The sequence below is a fragment of the Trachinotus anak genome, unplaced genomic scaffold (genome assembly GCF_046630095.1).
Source record: "Trachinotus anak isolate AG129_WGS33_773 ecotype Australia unplaced genomic scaffold, CSIRO_AGI_Tana_v1 ptg000006l, whole genome shotgun sequence".
NCBI lineage: Eukaryota > Metazoa > Chordata > Actinopteri > Carangiformes > Carangidae > Trachinotus > Trachinotus anak.
In genome coordinates this window covers 895,001-917,966 of record NW_027273857.1, presented here as the reverse complement: position 1 = coordinate 917,966, position 22,966 = coordinate 895,001, and the positions used below count along the sequence as shown (strand labels likewise).

The 22,966-nt window shown below is 43.9% G+C and overlaps 6 protein-coding genes across 23 annotated transcripts in view; 5 read left to right on the top strand and 1 right to left on the bottom strand.

Moving 5' to 3' along the window:
* Positions 1-1,310, bottom strand: part of LOC139622360 (CLIP-associating protein 1-B-like) — a 34,487-nt gene extending 33,177 nt beyond the window's left edge. For 10 of the 11 annotated variants that reach the window (XM_071479623.1, XM_071479610.1, XM_071479617.1 and 7 more), the window contains exons 1-2: positions 999-1,310; positions 300-666 (exon numbers count right to left, since the gene is read on the bottom strand). In XM_071479623.1, coding sequence (XP_071335724.1) covers positions 300-500 — 201 coding nt within the window. In that variant the 5' untranslated portion in view covers positions 501-666; positions 999-1,310. The remainder of the gene's footprint in view (positions 1-299; positions 667-998) is intronic. The other variant, XM_071479612.1, reaches the window with a different exon arrangement.
* Positions 1,311-2,361: 1,051 nt separating this feature from the next.
* On the top strand, positions 2,362-7,046 carry LOC139622359 (programmed cell death 1 ligand 1-like). Its single transcript, XM_071479609.1, has 4 exons — positions 2,362-2,568; positions 3,537-3,574; positions 4,316-4,642; positions 5,265-7,046. Exons 1-4 carry the CDS (start codon positions 2,552-2,554, stop codon positions 5,369-5,371), a joined length of 489 nt encoding a protein of 162 aa, XP_071335710.1. The 5' UTR covers positions 2,362-2,551; the 3' UTR covers positions 5,372-7,046.
* Positions 7,047-7,427: 381 nt separating this feature from the next.
* LOC139622354 (programmed cell death 1 ligand 1-like) lies at positions 7,428-9,572 on the top strand. Of its 5 annotated transcripts, none has more exons than XM_071479599.1 (4): positions 7,428-7,550; positions 8,235-8,275; positions 8,392-8,741; positions 9,363-9,572. In XM_071479599.1, exons 1-4 carry the CDS (start codon positions 7,443-7,445, stop codon positions 9,467-9,469), a joined length of 606 nt encoding a protein of 201 aa, XP_071335700.1. In that variant the 5' UTR covers positions 7,428-7,442; the 3' UTR covers positions 9,470-9,572. The 5 variants fall into 5 exon arrangements, with proteins under 5 accessions (XP_071335700.1, XP_071335699.1, XP_071335698.1 ...); XM_071479598.1 differs by having other exon boundaries at positions 8,116-8,275; positions 8,415-8,741; XM_071479597.1 differs by having other exon boundaries at positions 8,113-8,275; positions 8,415-8,741.
* A 1,326-nt stretch (positions 9,573-10,898) lies between these two features.
* LOC139622356 (uncharacterized) lies at positions 10,899-13,006 on the top strand. Of its 4 annotated transcripts, none has more exons than XM_071479604.1 (4): positions 10,899-11,074; positions 11,640-11,799; positions 11,922-12,248; positions 12,493-13,006. In XM_071479604.1, exons 1-4 carry the CDS (start codon positions 10,916-10,918, stop codon positions 12,567-12,569), a joined length of 723 nt encoding a protein of 240 aa, XP_071335705.1. In that variant the 5' UTR covers positions 10,899-10,915; the 3' UTR covers positions 12,570-13,006. The 4 variants fall into 4 exon arrangements, with proteins under 4 accessions (XP_071335705.1, XP_071335704.1, XP_071335707.1 ...); XM_071479603.1 differs by having other exon boundaries at positions 11,637-11,799; XM_071479606.1 differs by having other exon boundaries at positions 10,905-11,074; positions 11,759-11,799.
* A 992-nt stretch (positions 13,007-13,998) lies between these two features.
* Positions 13,999-16,906, top strand: LOC139622358 (V-set domain-containing T-cell activation inhibitor 1-like). Its single transcript, XM_071479608.1, has 4 exons — positions 13,999-14,278; positions 14,637-14,686; positions 15,043-15,363; positions 15,930-16,906. Exons 1-4 carry the CDS (start codon positions 14,262-14,264, stop codon positions 16,034-16,036), a joined length of 495 nt encoding a protein of 164 aa, XP_071335709.1. The 5' UTR covers positions 13,999-14,261; the 3' UTR covers positions 16,037-16,906.
* A 144-nt stretch (positions 16,907-17,050) lies between these two features.
* On the top strand, positions 17,051-20,897 carry LOC139622357 (uncharacterized). The gene is made up of 4 exons (XM_071479607.1): positions 17,051-17,988; positions 18,501-18,647; positions 19,220-19,326; positions 20,185-20,897. Exons 1-4 carry the CDS (start codon positions 17,622-17,624, stop codon positions 20,284-20,286), a joined length of 723 nt encoding a protein of 240 aa, XP_071335708.1. The 5' UTR covers positions 17,051-17,621; the 3' UTR covers positions 20,287-20,897.
* The last annotated feature ends 2,069 nt before the right edge of the window (positions 20,898-22,966 follow it).

The window sequence follows — 22,966 nt, the reverse complement described above, 5'->3', positions numbered from 1 at the left end:
ACTTTTCACACGAATGAAAACAGCCAGTTTTGGAGAAATAACAAGGGCAAAGAAGAGTTTAAGACTCAAGGCTTGTTTTCTTTTGTGGGCCTTGTTTCATGCGCTCACACTTGTGCAGTACAACCAAACCATCCTGTCCTAGGCAGCTGTAATGCAACAGCTGAGAGTGAAGTGTCCTGCTCCGGAGCATCTCTACAGTGATTTTTAACGTGATGGTGAGAGAGTTGGAGTGTGTTCATTTTTTCCTCCTCTCCTTCAACAACAAGCATCTCCAACTTTAACCAACAAGCTGTCCTCACCTTGTAGTTGCTGGAGTTGACCCAGGAGCTGGCCACCGCGTCCACCATCCTGTCCAGCGTGGCCTGGTCCTGCTCCAGCTCGGGGGACTTCCTCTCATCCAGGATGAGCTCTATGACCTCCTGGCCCACCTGGAGCCTCTTCCCCACGTCGCTCTGCATCACCTGCTCCAGTAAATGCTCCATGCTCACCTGCTCCTCCATGGCCGCTGCTGCCGCTGGAGTCAGAGCAGCCTTCCGGCTGGCCTTTCTCCTCACGCTGGGTCCACCGGAGCCCGACAGTCCACAGGCCGGTCCACACGCTGGTTCTGACCTTTAAGATGGTGAGACGAGCCCCGTGGTGTCCGCTGAGAGGCTGCGCTTCATTGTTCTGCCACCAACCAGAAAAAGGACGAAGTTTAGCCCACTTAGACAGAGACTTTACGGCTATAAATCATGAAATCTACTCAACAGAAACACATGCTGCCGACTTGTAGCTCAGAATTAGAGACAGCATCGCTACCTAAAGTGCAGCACAGGGACTTAACTGCGCTCATCATGGTAAACGTTAAATGTCAGAACAGTTTATGTAGCTGTTAGCTTCTCCTGCTAGCTCGCAATTAGCCTGCTTCTGTCCGAATTATAGCCGAGCTAGTATTAGCTAAACTAGCTAAGTTAGCCGGTTAAGTTCCCAACGGCCACGGAGGCTCCAGCGTCACGTACTTGCTAACAGCGCGTTAATTGATCAGTTATTAATGCGGGGCCGGTGATAGATCCACTCACCGGATGGACCGAGTCGTTCCCTGAAAAAAGTCACAAGTGGCGCTGCTGCCTCCGCCGTCACTTCACACCCGGCCCGGAGACTCTCCACCCGGCTGCGGCAGGTTTAACGGGTCGGTATTTAATTCTCAAGCCATCTCAGAGTCCACGGCCCTCCGCTGGCGCATCACAAGTCATTCACTGTCATTAAAGGCGACAAAATAATCATTTGCCATAGTAAATCAGGGAATGTCCCACGTCAGACGCCGTAGCTGCAGTGGCGGCAGCTGCAGAATGGCGACCCCTGCCGGCAGGAGCGGGCAACAGCACCGGGCCGGGGGGGGGGCGAGGGGGCGGATGTGGATATGTTTGTAATCTTTAATCAGTCGGTCATTACAGAAAATAATTAGTGATGGACAGAAAATTAATCTGCATCTATACTGACAATGAAATAATAATGGATTTTAATGATATAATTAATTAATTGAGTTATTTTTTACTGAGTATCTTTTGATGTTTGACAAGATATTTGAAGATGGCGTCAAACCCGTCTGTTTGACCTCTGTTTGACCCTGTGCCCTTATTTTTATTTGCCATATGTGGTTATTTTCTATCTGTCATCCAAGAATGAAAGTGTCACCTGACTTCTGTGAAACAGTCATGTGTTAAGAGACAGGATGTAAGATGAGAGAAGGTGAGTGCGCTGAACCTAACAATGTTCAAGAAGAAGCTCAGAACTTATTTTTAAATTAATCATTTTTATATCTTAAACTGTTTTACATCAGTTGTTTTTATTACCTTTACCTGTTTTATCTTCCATGATCTTATTTCTTCTTACTTTCTCGTGATGTTATTGATGCATGTAACGTATTTCCTCTTGAATCTGAGCAGGTTTTAACCAAAGCGACCGAAATAAATAAGTAAAAACTTATTTTCTGAGCAATTGCATTTTTCACTCTTTATTTATTTATTTCATGTTAAATTTAATGGAAATTTAATAAATTTTATGTTGTTTTCAGTATGAAGGAAGGTAATTAGGTAATTGGCCCATTGTAAAGAGGTAATGATTGTATTTCTCTTATATTTTATTATTTACACGGTTAAACTGTTTTGTTGTTTGTGCACAATGTTGATGTAATAAAGGAGACTTGATAAAAAGTTGGATAGGATTTTACTGCAGGTGTGGACTGAAGGCGGGGGGGGGGTATTTAAGGTCGATGGGCGGGGCAGAGTGAATCTCTGAGACTGTGCAGGATAATTCAGCTCAGTCACAGAACCTGGTCCAGAAACCTGCAGAGAGGTGAATTAACACATCTGCACAAACAGACAGGACGCGGTTAAACGAGGAACATTTATTTATTTCTGATATCTAATGTAAACAGACCCGCGCTGACGTCACCATCCGGGTTCTCTCTTGTACTTCCGCTAGCTTGACTGGGACGTGAGTTTTACAGGTTAGCTTGAAGAACTCAGAGTAAACCTGTAGTCCAGGCCTGTAGAGACATCCGAGAGCCGGGATGAGCCTCTGGACGAGGTCAGTCGGTAGAAGTGCTGAAAGTAGAGCCTGAAATCAGCCGCCCAGACAAACACAGTCGAGCTGCGTCACGGAGTTTAGCACTAGCTTCAGCTAGCAGCTAGCAACACGACTTCTCGTCAACCACCTGTCTCCTCAAGGAGCTGATCACTCTCTAAAATTAAATAGATTAATAATAATAATAATAATAATAAATGTAACCTCACATTGACTTGATGCTAACCAGCCTTCACAGGTCAGGTCCAGTCGCCTGGAGCTAACTCCTCATGTTCATGTGCTGATTAGCTTCATGCGTCTGTTTAAGTCCATTAAACTTCAGTTTAAAAAGAAAAAACCAGAGTCAGACGACTTCTGTCCATTTAAAGGTCAAAGTGACCGTCAGAGAAATTCTCATGAACTCTGAACGTGTCCTAACTGACCAGTTACTGCGTCGTGTCTTTGTGCTGTGGCTTTATTTCTTTATTATTACTACACATTATGAATTCATTATGAATTATGAATTCACACTTTAACCACGGCCTCTCACATGGTGAAAGCGTCTGATTCGTGATTAAATTAGTCTGATCCCGGCAGGGAGCTCAGGAATCATGTGCCTCTTGTACACATAGATTCTGTGTTGATTTAGTGTCGAGTGGTTGAAAAGTTTCTTGAACTTTCATTTCCTTTTTCACAGAAATGTCCCTGAGCTGAAGGCCTTTGTGATCTCTGGGTGAAACATGTCGGCTGACTGATGTATCTGCCTGTAACCAAGCATCATGTGACTTAAATTTGATTGAATTAAAACATATTGTTCTTGACAGAAAATATTCACATGAGAGAAGCCTGAAGCGGACTGGAACCAGGCGTCAGCTGAATGAACAGTGAAGATTTGAAACAGAGAGACAGTCAGAAATCAATGATCCTGTTTGAACTGGAGTCCTGGAGTTTGTTGTTTAAAAGATTCATTGACCTGTTTTCTTTCTCCACAGATTCACGTGGATCCTCTTCCTTCATTATGTGAACACAGGTATGTGTATTCGTATGTTTTATTTCACCATTTAGGTTGAAAATGTCCTGACAGAAATCACAAAATACTTTGACAAAGTGACCCCATGTTGCAGTCCTGTAAGTAGCTGTTCTGGAGCTTTTGATTATATCCCATGGTCTTCATCAGTGGATGGGAGTTGAACAGTTGGAGATGATTTTTCTACAACTAACTCCCTCTGCTGAGGAAGATCACGTGAAACGCTCAAAAGCTGGAGACACAAAGTTTGCATCACAAATCAGACAAAAGAAGAGTCTGATCATAAAGTCCTGAACAAAGCTGATGAGAACAGTGAAGATTAACTGACCATACAGACCAGAAAAACCTGAGGTTGTTGAACCACAGAGTGGAACCTCTTCCCTCCTAAACAATCTTTGGTCCAGTGCAGACACAACAGAGTTAGTAGCCGCTGATGGAGTGGACTTAAATTAGTCACATTTTGAATGTAGTTCTGTTGCAGCAGTGTGATGTCATGAGCCAGGACAACATCTGGATGCAGCTGCCACAGGAGAAATCCTTCGGCTTTGACCTTTGTTTACTGGAAACACGCCTTCACTTTTATTTCAGCCACATTGTTGAACAGGATTAAGTCAGTTGAATGTTGTGAGGAGCAAAATTAACAACATTTATTTTACTTTTCCAGTGAGAGCTCACATATTTGTGTCAGGTTGTTGACTGAGAGGACCACACACACTGTGTTTCTTCTGTTGTGTTGTCTCACAGTGAGCTGCCTTGTGATCATCAAGGGTTTTATCGGGGACAACATCCTCCTGCCCTGCGTCTACCCAGGAATATATCCTCCACCACAGATGGTCAATGTCTACTGGAGGGACAAAGACAACAACGTCATGTTGGACATCATTAGTGGCGTCCAAAATATGAAAAGTCAGAGCAACAACTTCAGGGGTCGAGTGATCAGTTCCTCTGACCAGTACTGGAAGGGGAACTTCTCCATCGTCCTGCAGAACGTCCAGGAGTCGGACACCGGAGTCTACGAGTGCAACATCCCGGCGGTGGACTTGGAGGACAGAGTCCAGCTGAATGTTACAGGTGTGTACGCCTCCTAAATACTTTGACACAAGCTGCAGAGACAGAGGACGCACCCTGAACCTCATGAAGGAAGTGGGTGATGGAGCGCTGCACCCAGCTCCGTCACACGATGCCTTCAGCATTACGTTATCAGAGTTGTGTTGCATCAGCTGCAACAATTAGTCAGAGATTAAACATAAATGAAATAATTAAAGTGCAACAGTTTTGATAAGTGACTCATTGTTTCAGCTGCTTCTTCCCTGTGAGGGTCTGTCAGGTGACAGGAAACTGATGGTGTTGGAGCTCCGGGTCTTTTCTGACGTTTTATAGACACAACAATGAAAATAATCAGCAGGTTCATCATTAATGATGCTGGAGAGATGATTATTAATGTGGTTCAGTGAGTGATTTCTGTCTGCAACAATAACACTACACTCAGAGTTAATGTCTCACTGACATGTTTCTCCCAGGACGAATGTCATCATGTTTGATTTCCTAAAAACACTTGAAGATGTTGGAAATCAGAGGAATGATGACAGTTCGTTAAATCTCAGAGGTTCACGTTTCCAATCCAACCAGAGACTGTGAGTAAAACGTGTCTGAAACAATAACCTGAAGCTGGTTTGTGTCCTTCATGTTGCAGGTAAACGTGTTGCAGCTGAAAACGCTGCAGTGACACTGAACGCCTCCCTCCTCGCTCTGCTCTCTGTCCTCTTGACTCTGCTGAGCTACACACAGATTCACTCCTGAGCTGTAGCAGCCTCGACAGGAAGCAGCTCACACCAAATGATGAAGGCTCCTGCTCTTAAAAACAGCAACTTTAGTTCCAGTGAATAAACAGCTTTAAAGTCACCGCTCTCCCTGAAAAAGAATAAGTAATGCTTCCACCATGTCAGTCAGAGCACAGACATCAGCTCCTGCTGCTGCCTTAGTTCACATTCTCACTTTCTATCACATGCTGCAGTTTGTCTGTGGTTCGCTGAGGCAGCTTCACTCAAAGTGGTAGTTGTGGTTATTGGACGTGAGGTTGAGAGAGGAGCTTCTCTGCAGTAGCTTCAGCTCTCAGATCAGCAGGAGACACTTTAAAACCTGCCCAGAGGAAAAAACTAATACCAGTTTTCACCTCTTTATCTTCCACCTGCAGAGTAACACAGTGTGCACTGTGTTTCCTGTGCACTTGTGTGTAGGAATACAGGAGTTCCGCAGCTGAAAATTTGTAGTCCTAAAGTAAAATAACCACAACTATCACTTCAATATGTGACATTTCAAACACATGCAGCTCAGAGTTCTTCACACCAGGCAAAGAAAAAGATTTAAAGACAAACCACAAAAATAAAGACAGAATAAAAACACAGTGGAGGGAGGGCAGAGTTCATGCAGAGTGAGTGGGGACTGCTGCTGCAGCCATGTCTGCTCATCAACAACACACAAGTTACAAGTGTTGAAGTGAAGGTCACACATGACACTACGGGGTCAAGGTCAAACCCTGCAGCTGTAACAGGTCAGGAAACACATTCAGCTGCTTCTGACCAACCGAGGGACAGAATAAGGAGGAGGACAGAACAGGGACGTGTGACCCTGACTGTCCACTGGGGGGCACCGTTACCACTAATGAAACCCCATTTGAAGCAGGACTCTTCATTTCAGATATTTCTTTAGTTTTTAGCCCTTAATGAGTAAGTAAGAGTAAAAGTAAAGTAGTAAAAGTAAGACTATTGGATAAGAAAGGGACAAGTTACTTTATTATTCCATTAACTACAGAGTCTCTTTCTCTAATGAAGGATGTGTTGTGACGCTGACATGCAGACGTTATTGTGAATAATGATCAGCTGATCAGCTGTCAGGATAATTTTATTTGTTATTTTTGTACTTATTTATTGAGGTGTAAAGACACCAAAGAAGAAAAAGCTGAAGTCAAATTCACCTGAAGGTTGAAAAACTAAATGTGTCCACCCGCCTCTGAAGATCTGAGCTGAGTTCCAGTGAAAACACCACATGTTGCATGTTAATCTAACTGTGTTTCCATGTAAAGGGTCTGTTGTATATTTAATACTAAACATTTCAGCCTATTTATTTATCTCAGTCATGTGATGTTTTCTTCTTCTTGTGTTGCCACACAGTTCCACACTCGATCTGTCTTATGTCATGTAGGCAGCTTCTTTTCATCTGTTCCAGATGTTTTTAAATCACAGTGGACAGTCATGTGACCCTGATGTTACAGCTGTGCAGGTGTGTTGTGTATGAAGTAGTTCTACTCTGTTTATTTACCTCTATATTAAACTGCTGACTGGTCTGCTTAGTGTTTGTGTTTAATCTGTGTTGAACTCCAGTGTTTGACGACAATGTACTGCTGATGTATTTTATTTTGAAAGGACAGTGTGGCAATATCTGTTTATTCTGAAATAAAAAGTTCAAATTGTACAAATATTTGATGTTTGAGTTTTTCTGCTGCTGTAACTGTTAGTACTACTATCACGACTACTGTTACTACTCAGGTGAGTGCAGGTGTATTTGCTATTTAAACAATGTGGGCGCTTGGCGGGAAAATGACGACTGCATCAGTCTGAAACCAACAGAGACGCTTGTGTTGTGCTTTGTGCCGGGTGTGAGTTAGAGGCTGTTAAAGACATGAGGGCAGCAAACAGTCACTAAACACGTCCTGGGAAAGGCCTGGAAAAGAAAGGTAGCAGTAGCAGTGTAACCCCCCCCCAAACCCTGAGCCCTGGACCCAATGAAGTTTAGGTACTTCCCTCAGGCAAAGTCTGCAGAAATGTGGTCAAACAGAAAGTATGTTCCACTTTCACTTTTTCTTTTGTTGAAGATGAACACGCACAGACACACACAGACACACACTCTCCACACAGCAGGACTCGTCTACTTTAACGTGAAGAGCGAGAAGGTTGGAGCCTCGGACCATGAGGACGGTCTGGTATGTTTTATTCTGTTTTCTCTTCAGAGCAGCTCAGGACAGTGAAGAAGAAAATCTTTGTCAGACCTCAGATCAGTGCAAACAACAGAGTCAGACTCAGAAAGTGGAGCAGGAACAGCTGAAGGTCTGAAGGTTTGAGATCATGTGTCTCACATCCACTATCAGTTACCTTTCTTTCCCAGGCCTTTTCCAGGCCTTTCCCAGGCTTTTTCCAGGTCTTTTCCAGGACATGTTTCGTGACTCTGTTAGTCTGACTGTAGATGAAACAGAGAGGATGTGAAGGGTTCTGTCATTCAGCAGAAGAACCGGTCACGTCCATGAGTGTTTTCATCATGTCAGTGTGGACTTTATTTGAAAGATCAAAAAATCAAATGTGTTGTTTCAGAAGGGCAGACATGTTCATACACAGAGCCTCCACCTTCACTGGTTTGATGTAGTGGGACACTTGTGAACAATTGGAGGATCTGGGGGGTCAGAACACACCGGACAGGAAACAGGGTGGAGCTTGAGCTGCTGGATGTATAATGCTGAACAGTGATGGTGAACTCTGCCACACTAACAGCAGCAATCAGCAGGATCTCGTCCAGGAGACCAGCTGACGCTCAGCATTAGGCTGAAGGAACCAAACACTGCTGATGAATCTGAAGATGTGAGAGGCTCAATGATGCTGCTGTTTCTCCACAGCACTGCACTGATCTGGACCTTTTCCTTCAGCATACCAGCAGGTCAGTCCCCCCCCCCCCCCCCACCCACACACACACACACACACACACACACACACACACACACACACACTGTCTGAATGTGTCACACAGCTGATTTCTATCTCAATGTTTGACAGAGACTGTGTGTGTTGTCTCACAGTGAGCTGCCTTGTGATCATCAAGGGTTTTATCGGGGACAACATCCTCCTGCCCTGCGTCTACCCAGGAATATATCCTCCACCACAGATGGTCAATGTCTACTGGAGGGACAAAGACAACAACGTCATGTTGGACATCATTAGTGGCGTCCAAAATATGAAAAGTCAGAGCAACAACTTCAGTGGTCGAGTGATCAGTTCCTCTGACCAGTACTGGAAGGGGAACTTCTCCATCGTCCTGCAGAACGTCCAGGAGTCGGACACCGGAGTCTACGAGTGCAACATCCCGGCGGTGGACTTGGAGGACAGAGTCCAGCTGAATGTTACAGGTGTGTACGCCTCCTAAATACTTTGACACAAGCTGCAGAGACAGAGGACGCACCCTGAACCTCATGAAGGAAGTGGGTGATGGAGCGCTGCACCCAGCTCCGTCACACGATGCCTTCAGCATTACGTTATCAGAGTTGTGTTGCATCAGCTGCAACAATTAGTCAGAGATTAAACATAAATGAAATAATTAAAGTGCAACAGTTTTGATAAGTGACTCATTGTTTCTGCTGCTTCTTCCTGTGAGGGTCTGTCAGGTGACAGGAAACTGATGGTGTTGGAGCTCCGGGTCTTTTCTGACGTTTTATAGACACAACAATGAAAATAATCAGCAGGTTCATCATTAATGATGCTGGAGAGATGATTATTAATGTGGTTCAGTGAGTGATTTCTGTCTGCAACAATAACACTACACTCAGAGTTAATGTCTCACTGACATGTTTCTCCCAGGACGAATGTCATCATGTTTGATTTCCTAAAAACACTTGAAGATGTTAGAAATCAGAGGAATGATGACAGTTCGTTAAATCTCAGAGGTTCACGTTTCCAATCCAACCAGAGACTGTGAGTAAAACGTGTCTGAAACAATAACCTGAAGCTGGTTTGTGTCCTTCATGTTGCAGGTAAACGTGTTGCAGCTGAAAACGCTGCAGTGACACTGAACGCCTCCCTCCTCGCTCTGCTCTCTGTCCTCTTGACTCTGCTGAGCTACACACAGATTCACTCCTGAGCTGTAGCAGCCTCGACAGGAAGCAGCTCACACCAAATGATGAAGGCTCCTGCTCTTAAAAACAGCAACTTTAGTTCCAGTGAATAAACAGCTTTAAAGTCACCGCTCTCCCTGAAAAAGAATAAGTAATGCTTCCACCATGTCAGTCAGAGCACAGACATCAGCTCCTGCTGCTGCCTTAGTTCACATTCTCACTTTCTATCACATGCTGCAGTTTGTCTGTGGTTCGCTGAGGCAGCTTCACTCAAAGTGGTAGTTGTGGTTATTGGACGTGAGGTTGAGAGAGGAGCTTCTCTGCAGTAGCTTCAGCTCTCAGATCAGCAGGAGACACTTTAAAACCTGCCCAGAGGAAAAAGCTAATGCTTAATATGTTTCGTCTTCATTTTTGTCAGTTTTTTTCGTTCATTGTAATGTTTGGTCAGAAACACTGTGGGCACTAGTGGACACACGTTAGTATATAGGTAAGAAGCTGGTGGGAGACCTGTGTGCGCCTGTGTGCTGGCACATGATTTTTTACCAGAGCAGAAGAGACAAAGGGACTGCACTGTGTTTGAACTGGATTCAATAAACCATCAAAACTGCACCAGCCCAGCATGGACATTCAGTTTTCTTTTGCCTGAGTACATTACCTGCCCAGGGTGCAACAGCAGTCATTTGATTCAGTCTAATTTTACATTAATTTTGATTTTGTTATTTTATGGACAAACGGCCACTACAATCAGTTTCGCCTCTTTATCTTCCATCAAGCTGTGGAACCATGGAACCGTGGAACCACCATATTCCTACAAGTGCACCTCAGCTGATCTGTGGAGTAATACAGTGTACACTGTGTTTCCTGTGTACTTGTGTATAAATACATAAGAACAGTGACATGTGACCCTGGCTCTCCACTGGTGGGGCTGTTACCACTAATTAAGCTAAGATAAGATAAGATAAGATAAGATCAGATAAGATAGCCTAACAGCAGTAGCAGTGTAACAGCAGTAGTTGTGTAACAACAGCAGTAGTTGTGTAACAACAGTAGTTGTGTAACAACAGTACCAGTGTATGTAGATATTGCACAGATTGGTGTATGAAAGACTGGTGCATGAGAGATTGGTGTGTGAAGTTGTTGTGATTCTGTAACAGGCTGCGATTTTAATCTGTGTTGAACTCCAGTGTTTGAAGACAATGTACTGCTGATGTATTTTATTTTGAAAGGACAATGTGGTGATATCTGTTTTATTCTGAAATAAAAAGTTCAAATTGTACAAATATTTGATGTTTGAGTTTTTCTGCTGCTGTTACTGTTAGTACTACTATCACTACTACTGTTACTACTGTAACTGTAGTACTGGTACTGCTGGTTTTCAGCAGTGTTAATCTAAATGGGCCATTGGCCTGACCACACCTCCTTTTAACACTAACACACCCATGAGCGCCCAGATGAGTGCAAAGTCTGCAGAAATGTGGTCAAACAGAAAGTATGTTCCACTTTCACTTTTTCTTTTGTTGAAGATGAACACGCACAGACACACACAGACACACACTCTCCACACAGCAGGACTCGTCTACTTTAACGTGAAGAGCGAGAAGGTTGGAGCCTCGGACCATGAGGACGGTCTGGTATGTTTTATTCTGTTTTCTCTTCAGAGCAGCTCAGGACAGTGAAGAAGAAAATCTTTGTCAGACCTCAGATCAGTGCAAACAACAGAGTCAGACTCAGAAAGTGGAGCAGGAACAGCTGAAGGTCTGAAGGTTTGAGATCATGTGTCTCACATCCACTATCAGTTACCTTTCTTTCCCAGGCCTTTTCCAGGCCTTTCCCGGGCTTTTTCCAGGTCTTTTCCAGGACATGTTTCGTGACTCTGTTAGTCTGACTGTAGATGAAACAGAGAGGATGTGAAGGGTTCTGTCATTCAGCAGAAGAACCGGTCACGTCCATGAGTGTTTTCATCATGTCAGTGTGGACTTTATTTGAAAGATCAAAAAATCAAATGTGTTGTTTCAGAAGGGCAGACATGTTCATACACAGAGCCTCCACCTTCACTGGTTTGATGTAGTGGGACACTTGTGAACAATTGGAGGATCTGGGGGGTCAGAACACACCGGACAGGAAACAGGGTGGAGCTTGAGCTGCTGGATGTATAATGCTGAACAGTGATGGTGAACTCTGCCACACTAACAGCAGCAATCAGCAGGATCTCGTCCAGGAGACCAGCTGACGCTCAGCATTAGGCTGAAGGAACCAAACACTGCTGATGAATCTGAAGATGTGAGAGGCTCAATGATGCTGCTCTTTCTCCACAGCACTGCACTGGTCTGGACCTTTTCCTTCAGCATACCAGCAGGTCAGTCCCCCCCCCCCCCCACCCACACACACACACACACACACACACACACACTGTCTGAATGTGTCACACAGCTTTTTCTATCTCAGTGTGTGACGGAGACGGTGTGTGTTGTCCCTCAGTGAGCTGCCTGGTGAACATGAAGAGCTCTGTTGGAGAAGACATCCTGTTGCCCTGCGGCCACAAAGACTTCAGCTCTGTCCCACAGAATGTCTCCTTCCTCTGGACGGACAGACAGGGCAAAGTCCTGTTGGTCATCATCCACAACTTCCCAGACATTAGACCCCAGCACCAGACGTTCAGAGGTCGAGTGACCATGTTCCCTGCTCTGTACAGGAAGGGGAACTTCTCCATCGTCCTGCAGAACGTCCAGGAGTCGGACAGTAACAACTACACCTGCATCGTACCTCGACTTGACTTCCAGCAGCACGTCAGACTGACTGTCTCAGGTCTGTAGCTGCTTCACTGGTAAAAACCTGAGTTACAGTCAGTGTTGGAGCAGGGTTAAGGTGTTCTGGGTCCTTTTTCAGCCCAGACTCAGGTTTATTCTGTCTCATCTCAAACATTTATGTTGTTAAAGTCTCAGATGAGGATGAAACCCTGAACTGATCCTTCAGATCGATTGTGATCAACATGTAAAGAGTCAAAGCTCAACTGATCAAAGTATTGATGCGGATCTTCTTCACTTTGCAGGTGAAAGTCCTGAGAGACCCTGGAGCAGCTGCTTCCACATGGTTCTGCTTGTGATGTGTCTCTTCTTCTGGGGCTGAAAACACACACTGACGCTGGAGCTTCAGCTCCACTGTCACTGAAAACTGACCTGAAACATCAGCGTTTTTACTGGAGAAGAAAAATCTCAACTCAGCTGAGGAAAGGATCTTCAATGCTTCCTATCTTATCTCCTTTCGCAGAGGAAACACTGAACCTTCCTTTATGAAAGGAGAAAGAAAATTCCTTGCTGCAGGAACATTAAGATTAATGGACTATTGTCGTTTCACCACAACAGACCCACAAACATGTAGAAACAACCGAGCAGCTGTTTCATGTTGGAGACACGATCCAGAACTGAAATCCTGGTCTCAGCTCCAGATCCATGGATACAGAATTCTTCTCTTTAAGTCCAGTCAGGAGATAACATCATCATCAAATGTTGTTTCACTAAATCTCCCCCATTGTGTAAAGCACTAAAAATGACAATGCCACAACACTCTGTATTTGATTAATTCATTTCATTCAATCATTACAAAACTATTTAATAATTATTGTCATGGATCATCTGTGACGTGTGGGTTCTTGGTTTTTAAGCCCCTGAGCAGAACCAGACTCAAACAAACTGCGGTGGTGTAATGAAGATTTATTGTGATTATGGGTAAGTAGAATGTTCTCCGGGAACAGAGAGAAGCTGGAGTCTGTGGTCTCGAGGGACCGGCGGGAGGTGTCTGCTGGAGAGTGATGTGGACCTGCGGCGTGGCTATGGCAGGGGAGTCAGAGATATTCTAATGTATGTTCATATGCAAATCTTACTGTGGGTATTTCAAACTCAGATCTTCATAGATCCAGAGGATGTATATATGTGATAATTATGAGATTTACTGCATTTTTTAAACGTCTACAACAGGAAGAACCATGGAAACAAAGGGGTGTTTGTCCTCGTGCTGAGGACAGGACTGCATCAGGTTAGAGACTCTGTAACTGTCTCTGCAGCAAAATCTCAGCAAATTTTTCCACACAACTTATGGTTGTCTGGGTGTGGCCTTCCTGTTTTTGAGGTCCTACAGACTGTAAAGCTCCTGAGTGTTGAAAAAAACTGACTTGACTGTAGGTTTTTTACTCTGACACTGAACTGAGGTTCAACAAAGGTACGAAGGTCTAGGTTCTATATTAATACTGTGAAAGTATCAAAGCCTCAGTCCACAGAGAAATGCACACAGCCTGTATTCAGAAACTGAGCCTTAAAACCAGCCGTCAGGACTTCTGGAACTTTGTGATGTCACAACAAAGCAGTCACTGCTCTCAGCTATGCCCCAAGCCCCACCCACATGGACCCACCATCCAACCTTGCAGGATTTGGTTTCTCTGAGTGTTTACCTGAAATCTGCTATATTTTTATTGGATCACTCAGAAAACAGTCAACCAATCAGAAGAGAGGCTCAGATCTATCTTGTTATGATATCAACACTTCAAATAAAACACATGATAAGTGTAAAATATGGGACCTTTAAAAGGAGAAAACTGATCTGTTTGAAAAGTTTCTTGTACAAAATAACATCATTTGGTTTCTAGTGTATGAAACAGGAAACTTCCTGCAAACGCGATGCTGCCGTCTCAACTTCCTCTAGTTCAGTGTGAAATGTGCAGAGTTTGTACAACGGAAAGTCACTCAGAGGAAGACGGGAGGTGGCTGTGATGATGCAGTGATACTGGCTTCCTCTCAGCACAGACGCTCAGAGCAGAGAGTCGACATGGACGCTTTGAAAAGGTCAGTTCGCTGGTGGAGGGAAAATCTTTGAGAGTGACTTGTGTGAAGTGTCTGTCTGCTCAGTGTTGATGGCGATGTTCAGTCAGTACTGACACCGAGCCTCTGCACAGGGTCACCAGATAAATCTGAGGGCTCGGACGTTTCTTTCAGGGCATTTCTGAGCAGGTCTGAGCCGGGTCATGAAGATCTTTCCTGTTCGCTGTCTATAAACACCGGCTGTCTCCTTCAGTCCAATAGTCGACTGCTGTGAAGCAACTGATGTTCAGCTGTGTCGAGTCAGACAGGCTCACAGTGATGGTGCTGTACTGGTGTTCCTAATAATCTGAGCACCTGATGATGCTGCCGTGTTTCTCCACAGCTCTGCAGGGATGTGTGTGTGGGTGATGTTGGCCTTCGCCGCACAAACAGGTCAGTTTGTTTTTCTGTACCTGTTGTTCTCACCATGACACTGACTCACCTGACGCAGGTCGGACTGTTTCCTGACTTCAGGTGTGACTGACTGATGCTGTCCTTGTGACATCCAGCAGGTGGTGGAGAGGGTGTCCCCCCCCCCCCACCACCACCACCACCACCACCACCACAGCCGATCACAGAGCCGCCTCCTTTCACTTTCTGTTTCCAGAAAGTGAAACTCAACTGTTTCCACTTTCTGTTACACAGAAAATGGAAACAGTTGAGTTGAGTTGCGTTGAATTGTGTTGTGTTGTGTTGTGTTGTGTTGTGTTGTGTTGAGTTGAGTTGAGTTGTGTTGTGTTGTCTCTCAGTGAGCTGCCAGCTGAAAGTCCAGGGCTTTGTTGGAGAGGACGTCCTGCTGCCCTGTAACTACCCAGGAGTGAACCTGCTGCCAGAGAAACTCAACATCACCTGGAGGAACCAGGGAGACCACGTGGTGCTGGGCTTCGACGGCGTCCAGAACATCACAGCCCAGCACCAGAAGTTCAGAGGGCGAGTGGCCAGTTTCCCTGACCTGTACAGACAGGGGAACTTCTCCATCGTCCTGCGGAACGTCCAGCAGGTGGACAGCGGTGTGTATGAGTGCCACATGGTGGTGGACTTCAGGCAGAGAGTCCACCTGGGTGTCTCAGGTGCGTAGCTCCAACGTCTTCACTGCTTCCTGACACGGCTCATGTACCACAATAAAAGTATGAATGCATAAACTCTCAGTTTCAGGACATGGTTTCACCAGGAACTCCACAGAACCAGGACCTGGAGAGAACCTGTAGGATCCAGGTTTATATTTTAAACATGAGAAAAAAATCTCAAGAGTAACAGTGAAGTGCCTGCACCAGGGCCTGATCAATAAATTGGCCATATTATCAGTATTGGCCTATCAGTCAGCTGATGATGTGTGTGTCCCCTGGGGAGCAGCGAGGAGGTCACAGTGAGCTTTAGCAGAGCGCCCTCTGCTGGAGCACAGGGACCGCTTCACTGTTCTACATCGTTTGGAACTGGTTCTATTTCACAACCTGGTTTTGACGGGCATCTCACCAAACAGTGGAAATAATATATTTTCGTATTTCACTTAGAGTACCTGAACGTCACGTGCTGAGCACCTTCAGTCCTGACCTGTTGTTCTGACTGAGTCTGTGCTGGCCGTCATGTGACAGGAACCTCAGTCCACAGAGCTGACCCACGTTTCTTCATGTTGCAGGTAAACCAGGTGAAGCAACGACTCCAGAAGCATCACGTGGTGAAGGGTTTGCACCAACCTCCCTCCACCTGGCTCTGCTCTCTGCTCCGCTTCTTCTCCTCCTTTAATCAGGAGCTGAACTCGAATAATCCTTCAGTCAAGCAACAAAAATTAATCTGCAGCTGTTTTCATCATTTGATAACTTACTTTATCAGAACAAACTCCAAACGTCATCAGTGTCTCCTCTGTGTCTCACAGTAGATGAAAATCTGGGGGTCTTGGACCATTGGTTTGATATGGATTAGATATAGATTATAGATCAATAGATTCCAGCTCCAATGTTCAGGTGGAATATTCCCCTGAATTATCTAAATACTGAGAGCTCAAGATAAGAAACGTTTTAATGTCCCATAACCACACTTAATAATATAAATCACACATTTAATAAAACAGGTTTTTCCTAAAATAAACTAAAATTAAGAAAAACTTTTTTTGTATTTGAATGATTTTAATTATTTACAATGATTCATGTTGGAGCTGGACTCATTTTAAATTTTAACCCCAGTATTTTTATTTTGTTAAAATGTTCTATTGAGTTTCTTTTCTTTTCTCAGTGCAGCTTTTTCTGAATCTAAGGATTGACAGTGTCATATGTTACACCGACTGTAAACAAACAGGCTGTAAACAAACAGGCTGTAAACAAACCCGCTGTAAACAAACAGGCTGTAAACAAACAGGCTGTAAACAAACCCGCTGTAAACAAACTGACTGTAAACAAACAGGCTGTAAACAAACCCGCTGTAAACAAACAGGCTGTAAACAAACCCGCTGTAAACAAACAGGCTGTAAACAAACAGGCTGTAAACAAACCCGCTGTAAACAAACAGGCTGTAAACAAATTGACTGTAAACAAACTGACTGTAAACAAACAGGCTGTAAACAGCAGTTTTAAAATCTGTTTGTAATTTTTGTACATTTCTAATAAAAAATGAAGTGAAGCTGTAAAATTGTTTTCTTCTGTAGTAACAATATTGTGACACAAGATGGAGCCTCTTCCTCAGTTTGTTAAAGTGATGATGATGATGATGGCGAGTTTCAGCTCTTCAGTCGTCTGCAGAGAGAAGAGCGGCTGGAAATGACATTAAACTACTACTAGTACTACTACTAATCCAACGGATGCTACTACAGCTGGTCTTGCTCCAGTGTCTGTGGTTCTTGATTCGACTGCTGTTTTTCATGGAGGCACCGTCCCTGTGACCTTTCACCACAGCTGATAGCAGTGTTCCTGCCGTGGGTCTTACAGCTGCTTGTGTCACTCTGCCAGTCCTGATGTGAGTATCTCTACACTACTTCATTAAGATGTTGTCTTTAAGGCTGATAAACTAAAGTACAGTCCCACTCCACAGTGAAGGCAGCAGGATGAAGGAGTTCAAATCTGTTTTTCAAATATAAATAACCTGTAAACACCAAACTCTGTTACCTTATCCCAAACAATGGCCCAGCCGCCCACATCAGAGGCTCAGGGTGAAGTTTCACTTCTGGATGTTGAGCGTCCGATAGAACTGGGTTGGTGTTTGTGGTTTTGGTTGTGCATGACATATGACATGATCACCTTGAGATACAGGAAGTCAGGAGCACTTTTCTGACTGTGACTGAGGAAGCTGTTTCAGATCAGAGGCGTGCTGGGTTTTAGGAGGCTCTGTCTTGTTTTGGATGCTGAACCTGATCATGGTTCTGCTTTGGATGATCCTGCCAGTGTTTCTGGTCTGTGCAGAGGCTGAGAACGTGACGGAGGTCAATGCGGAGCTGGGTCAAAACATCACCTTGAACTGCCCTCAGAACATTTCAGATCTGTACTGGTACATGCAGATCTACGGCCAGCTCAGTGGATTCATCGGTCGCGTTTATTCTGGAAAACATGAACCCAGCTACTGCTCTCCGAACTTTAAAACCAAATACTTTCCCCAGGGAAACACACTTTTGATTACAAACATCACAGCAGAGGACTTCAGACTTTACTTCTGCGCCAAGAAGACGAATAACCACATTAATTATGTTGGGACTTTCCACCTTGTCTTAGGTAAGTGTCAGTTTTTTATCAAATACTTGTCTTTTACTTCTTATGTCCTGAAAAGTACAGGATGCCAAAGTATATATTTTAATACAATTATAAATGACTGGATGATAGTCCGGACATTTGGTTGTTCATTGAAGTAGGAATGCTGGACTTACTCCTGTTGTTTCTGTATTATTAATAAGACAGTGCAGTTTTTAATGGAGGCACTGTTACTGTGGCTCCTGCTGCTACCAGTGTTCCTGTTCACAGGCAGAGATGATTTGTCTCGTGTGGCTGCACTTTGTAATAGAGGAATGTGTCCAGTTAAAGACGTCCTGACTGACATGTTGTCTGGTTAGGAAAGTGCCAGAAGCCGCTGGATGCTGCTCCACTGTCAGAAAGTAGAAGCTTTACTCAAAATGACTGAAATATCTGAGCCACTACGCTTTGTTCACATTTAATAAGCTCTATCTTCCACCTGAACTGAACTCTTCCTGCTTTACTCCATCAGCACATCTCTGTTTGTCTTTGTCAAGTTTCTCCAGATGTTCCTCCACCTCCGTCCACCAACGACTCTGCACCAAACCAACACCAGCAGCCACACAACTGGACGATATGGCAGAGTGACCACGTCAGGTACGGCTCCCTCATCCTGAACGCCGTCCTCATCTTACTGATGATAGGTGAGTCTGTTATTTTTTAACCTCAGCAGTTCTGTGGTCCACTGACCTATGAATACCATAGAAATGTGCTGCTGCAGGAAACTGCAGGAACTCATGATGTTTATCATTCACACATTTGAACGTAAATGTGAATTTCAAGTGACAGTAGACCATTTTTTTGCTTTAACTCATTTTAAAGTAAATTGACAGCCATTACATTGATGAATGTAATGGCTGTAGAACAGTGACACCACTGGGGGTTAGATTGGCCGCTTTCACTGTGCAGGTCTTCCTGTGGACAGTCAGACCGTCATGTTGCTCTTGTCACCGCTGGCAGCCGAGACAAACATCTATGATTCATCATGATCTTAACAAAGATCGTGTTTTCTGGCAGCAGTGGTGAAACTTCCTTTTCTTAAATGGTGATAAAGCGTTTGTACTGTTTGACTCAAAGATATTCTCTCCTATAGACGTCATGAAGACATAAAAACGTCTGCTTTTGCTTGTATAAGCTGTTCCCCACAGTTCCTCTCCTCAGAGCGAAGCTGTGTTGGTCTGAAGGTGAAGTGACTCACCTGAGGCTCTGTTGGCAGGTTTGGTTTCTACGTCGCTCTGTGTGAAGGGGAAGAGCAGAGACTGTAAGTTGAATGAAACTTCTCCTGTCGCGTACGACAGGACAGAGACTCTGGAGATCCCACAGGTAAACAAACCTCTAATACTGTGGTAGTACTAACACTACTACTGCGACTACTGCAGTTACAATTAATGCTTGTACTACTATAAGTTTCTGCAACTGCAGCCACAGTGAACAGCACTACTGGTTAGAGTTACTGCTACTGCTATTACTGCTAATATGGCTAATATCACAACAGCTAACTAATAATGCTTCTGATGCTACCATTGTTAGCATGGCTAATTCTAACTGCTAACTGCTAATATTAATGCCACAATGCAATGTCTCTACTAGTTCAACTACATCTGGACTAACAGTGCTATCAGTGTTGCTAACAGTGCTATCAGTGTTGCTAACAGAGCTATCAGCAGTGCTAACAGTGCTATCACTTTTGCTAATGGTGCTATCAGTGTTGTGAACAGTGCTAAGAGTGCTATCAGTGTTGCTAATAGTGCTATCAGTGTTGCTAACAGTGCTATCAGCAGATGTAACAGTGCTATCAGTGGTGCTAACAGTGCTAACAGTGGTACTACCAGTGCTATCAGTGTTGCTAATAGTGCTATCAGTGTTGCTAACAGTGCTATCAGCAGATGTAACAGTGCTATCAGTGGTGCTAACAGTGCTAACAGTGGTACTACCAGTGCTATCAGTGTTGCTAACAGTGCTATCAGTGTTGCTAACAGTGCTATCAGTGTTGCTAACAGTGCTATCAGCAGTGCTAACAGTGCTATCAGCAGTGCTAACAGTGCTATCAGTGTTGCTAACAGTGCTATCAGCAGTGCTAACAGTGCTATCAGTGTTGCTAACAGTGCTATCAGTGTTGCTAACAGTGCTATCAGCAGTGCCACCCTGTGCTGCACTCAGTTCTGCTGCTGTGTGTTTCAGTATGAGGAGATCCAGTTCTCCACCTCCACAGTCCCTACAGCTGCTCCAGAGTGTATTTACTACAAAGCCCAGATTCCTCGCTCCGTGCTGCCTCAACAATGACGGAGACTGCACACCTGCACACCTGGACGGTACCTGTACAAGCGGTCAATTCACCTGCAGTATTTACACTGGACAGGTGGACCAAAGACATTTGCAGCAGAGGAGGAAGGACTCCCTGTTCCACTACCTCAGGACTGATTGTTGGAGACGTGAGGAGTTCTTCTGCTCCTGGACTGACGGAGGATGATTAGACTTTTCTGGTTAAACTGTGAAGGTTCAGAAAACAGAGAAATAAATAAAAAATAGGTGAGTATTTAATGAAGTGTGCTTCAGTAGGTCAGCTCACATCCACTCTGCAGCCAGACCTGGTCAGTAACAGGTTTAAGGTGGTTTAAAATTTAAGGTGGCTGAGCCAGAGTTTATGAAGAACTATCATGTGGTTGTAATATTTTAAATTCGTGAGAACACACCTGAAGGTTTGGTATTTGTGTGTTTGTATCAGTTTCTGGATTTTTTGCTTTTGTGTTTGTAACTTTTGAAATTGTGCTTTGCAGTCTGAATGTTTACTGTTGACAGATTATTAATATGCTCTTCTTAATATATTCTGTTGATATATTCTTTGTATATATAATAAACAACTCTCCCTATTATGGAGCAACAACACTTCAAAATTTCGCCAAGATATAGAAAGAACTGAAGAAAATCTTTGTTTACACTGCAGATGGGTGGAAATGATAAATGTAATCGCTTTCTTTTTTATATACAGAATGGAGTTTCCCTAAAAGACAAAAGAAAACTGCAGAAGTATTAAGATAGTTTGTTCAAAGTTTACAACAGTTGCTGTGTTGTTCTGTTGCTCAGCTCTGGCTTCTTTTTTAGTCACTCTCACTGTCGAGTACTTCCTGTTCCTCCTCGCCTGCTTAGTTGGCGACTTTGGATTCTGCAGACCTGAGTTAGAAAATTAGAGTGTTGTCATGATTTACTCAGGACCTGAAATCCAACTTCAGCTTTTTGACCTGATGTTAAAGTCAAACCTTGTGAAAATCTTTGACCACACACAAAGTGATTTTGTTGTCACTCTACTTGCTGCTGGCAACTCAGTGGTTTGGCAGAGTGTGATTTTTACACTGTGGGAGGAAAGTGATGCTACTTTGCTGCTGTGCAATAAAGAGGTGGGAGGAGGAACCAGCTCAGAACCAGAGAGAATCACCCAAAAGTTCTTGAACCTGTCGGTAACATATGTTCCCACAGCCCACGTCATGTTCCACTGAGCAACACGTTTCTCCAAAATTCAAACTGACACCTTTATCTTTGGAAACGTTGGGATTTCCACCACAATTTCTGAAGTTCAGTGTTTTAACTGCAGCAACTCTTCACATTCATAACTTTCTCATGTGACCATCGTAGGGCTGTGGATGTCGTGCCTTGAACTTTCGTGAACATTTTTTCTCTGAACTGCTGCTGCATGTTTGACTGCAGCACCACATCTGCCTAACAGCCCGTTAGAGGTGTGATCTTTGTGGAGTGTGAATGGCATCTGTACAGGTTGGTCACATGAAGAAAAACTGCACCCACTCAACTTCACTGTTCTCATGGTGTCACCCCTTCCTGTTATCTCAAGTTCCCCATCAAAGACCTGCAGAGAAACCTGGCAGGGTCCTGCACCAGCACAACATCTGATTCACACAGTTTTGTTTGGTCTGAGCAAATGGAAGCAGAGATGAATGTAATCCATTGTGACCCTTGTGCCTCCAGATCCACACGTGTCAGTGATCTGATCTCTTCATTCGTTTCTCTGGACCAACATGCAGCCCTGCAGTATCCTGCCACCTCAAGGTCTTGCTTCAAAAACACGTTGCAGCAGAAGTTCAGGCCAGATTTGAGTCTGCATTGAATTTAAAGATAATTTAAATAACAGGTAACAGAAGAAGAAAAGTTGTCTGATGTCAGCCATAAAACAGCTGTAACAGAGGCTCATATTCAAATATTTTATTTCCAAGCACCTGGTGAATATTTCAGCAGGTAAAACCCGGATTACAATAACTCTGAGTAATAGCTAAGTTTAATATTATTGGTGCATACAAAGTGCATTCAGTGTCTTTTGATCTTATCTCATGATCTTTATCAGAAGAACAAATATTATCTGAAGTTTAAGTACTACAAAAAATATAGTGCTAATGGTGGTAGTATGTAGTCGTGATTAGAATTGCAGTAGCAGCAGTAAAGTAAAGTAGTAGCACTTGCAGTAACTACACCAGTACTACACCAGTAATAGTGACAGCTTGAACTGGTGCAGTAACAGGAGTATGCTCATTATAAAAGTAGTAAAATAGCAACAACAGCAGGTGTAACAGTAATTTTAATGACAATAGTATTTGTCACAGTCGCAGTAGATGTCAGATGTAACGATCACACAAACATTTACCTGTCAGCAGTATTATCACGCTCTATGTACTGGTCATAGGAACGTTATTGAGCGAAAACCAGTCAGAAAAATATGGATTTCATAAACATTTATAAACCACACTCCCAGTGTGACCTAATTTCATCATCAGTGTGACATGAGGTTAATCTTATGTTTTATTTTTAGTTATGGAGACGCTTCAGGCTGCTTTAGACAGACAGATTTCAACCACAGCAAACTGAAGTTGGTGCTAATGACAAACACACAAGTGTCGACATCTTCAGGAGAGAGACTCTGAAACCACATCCTCTTTCAGACTCTTCAGTGTGCCTGAGA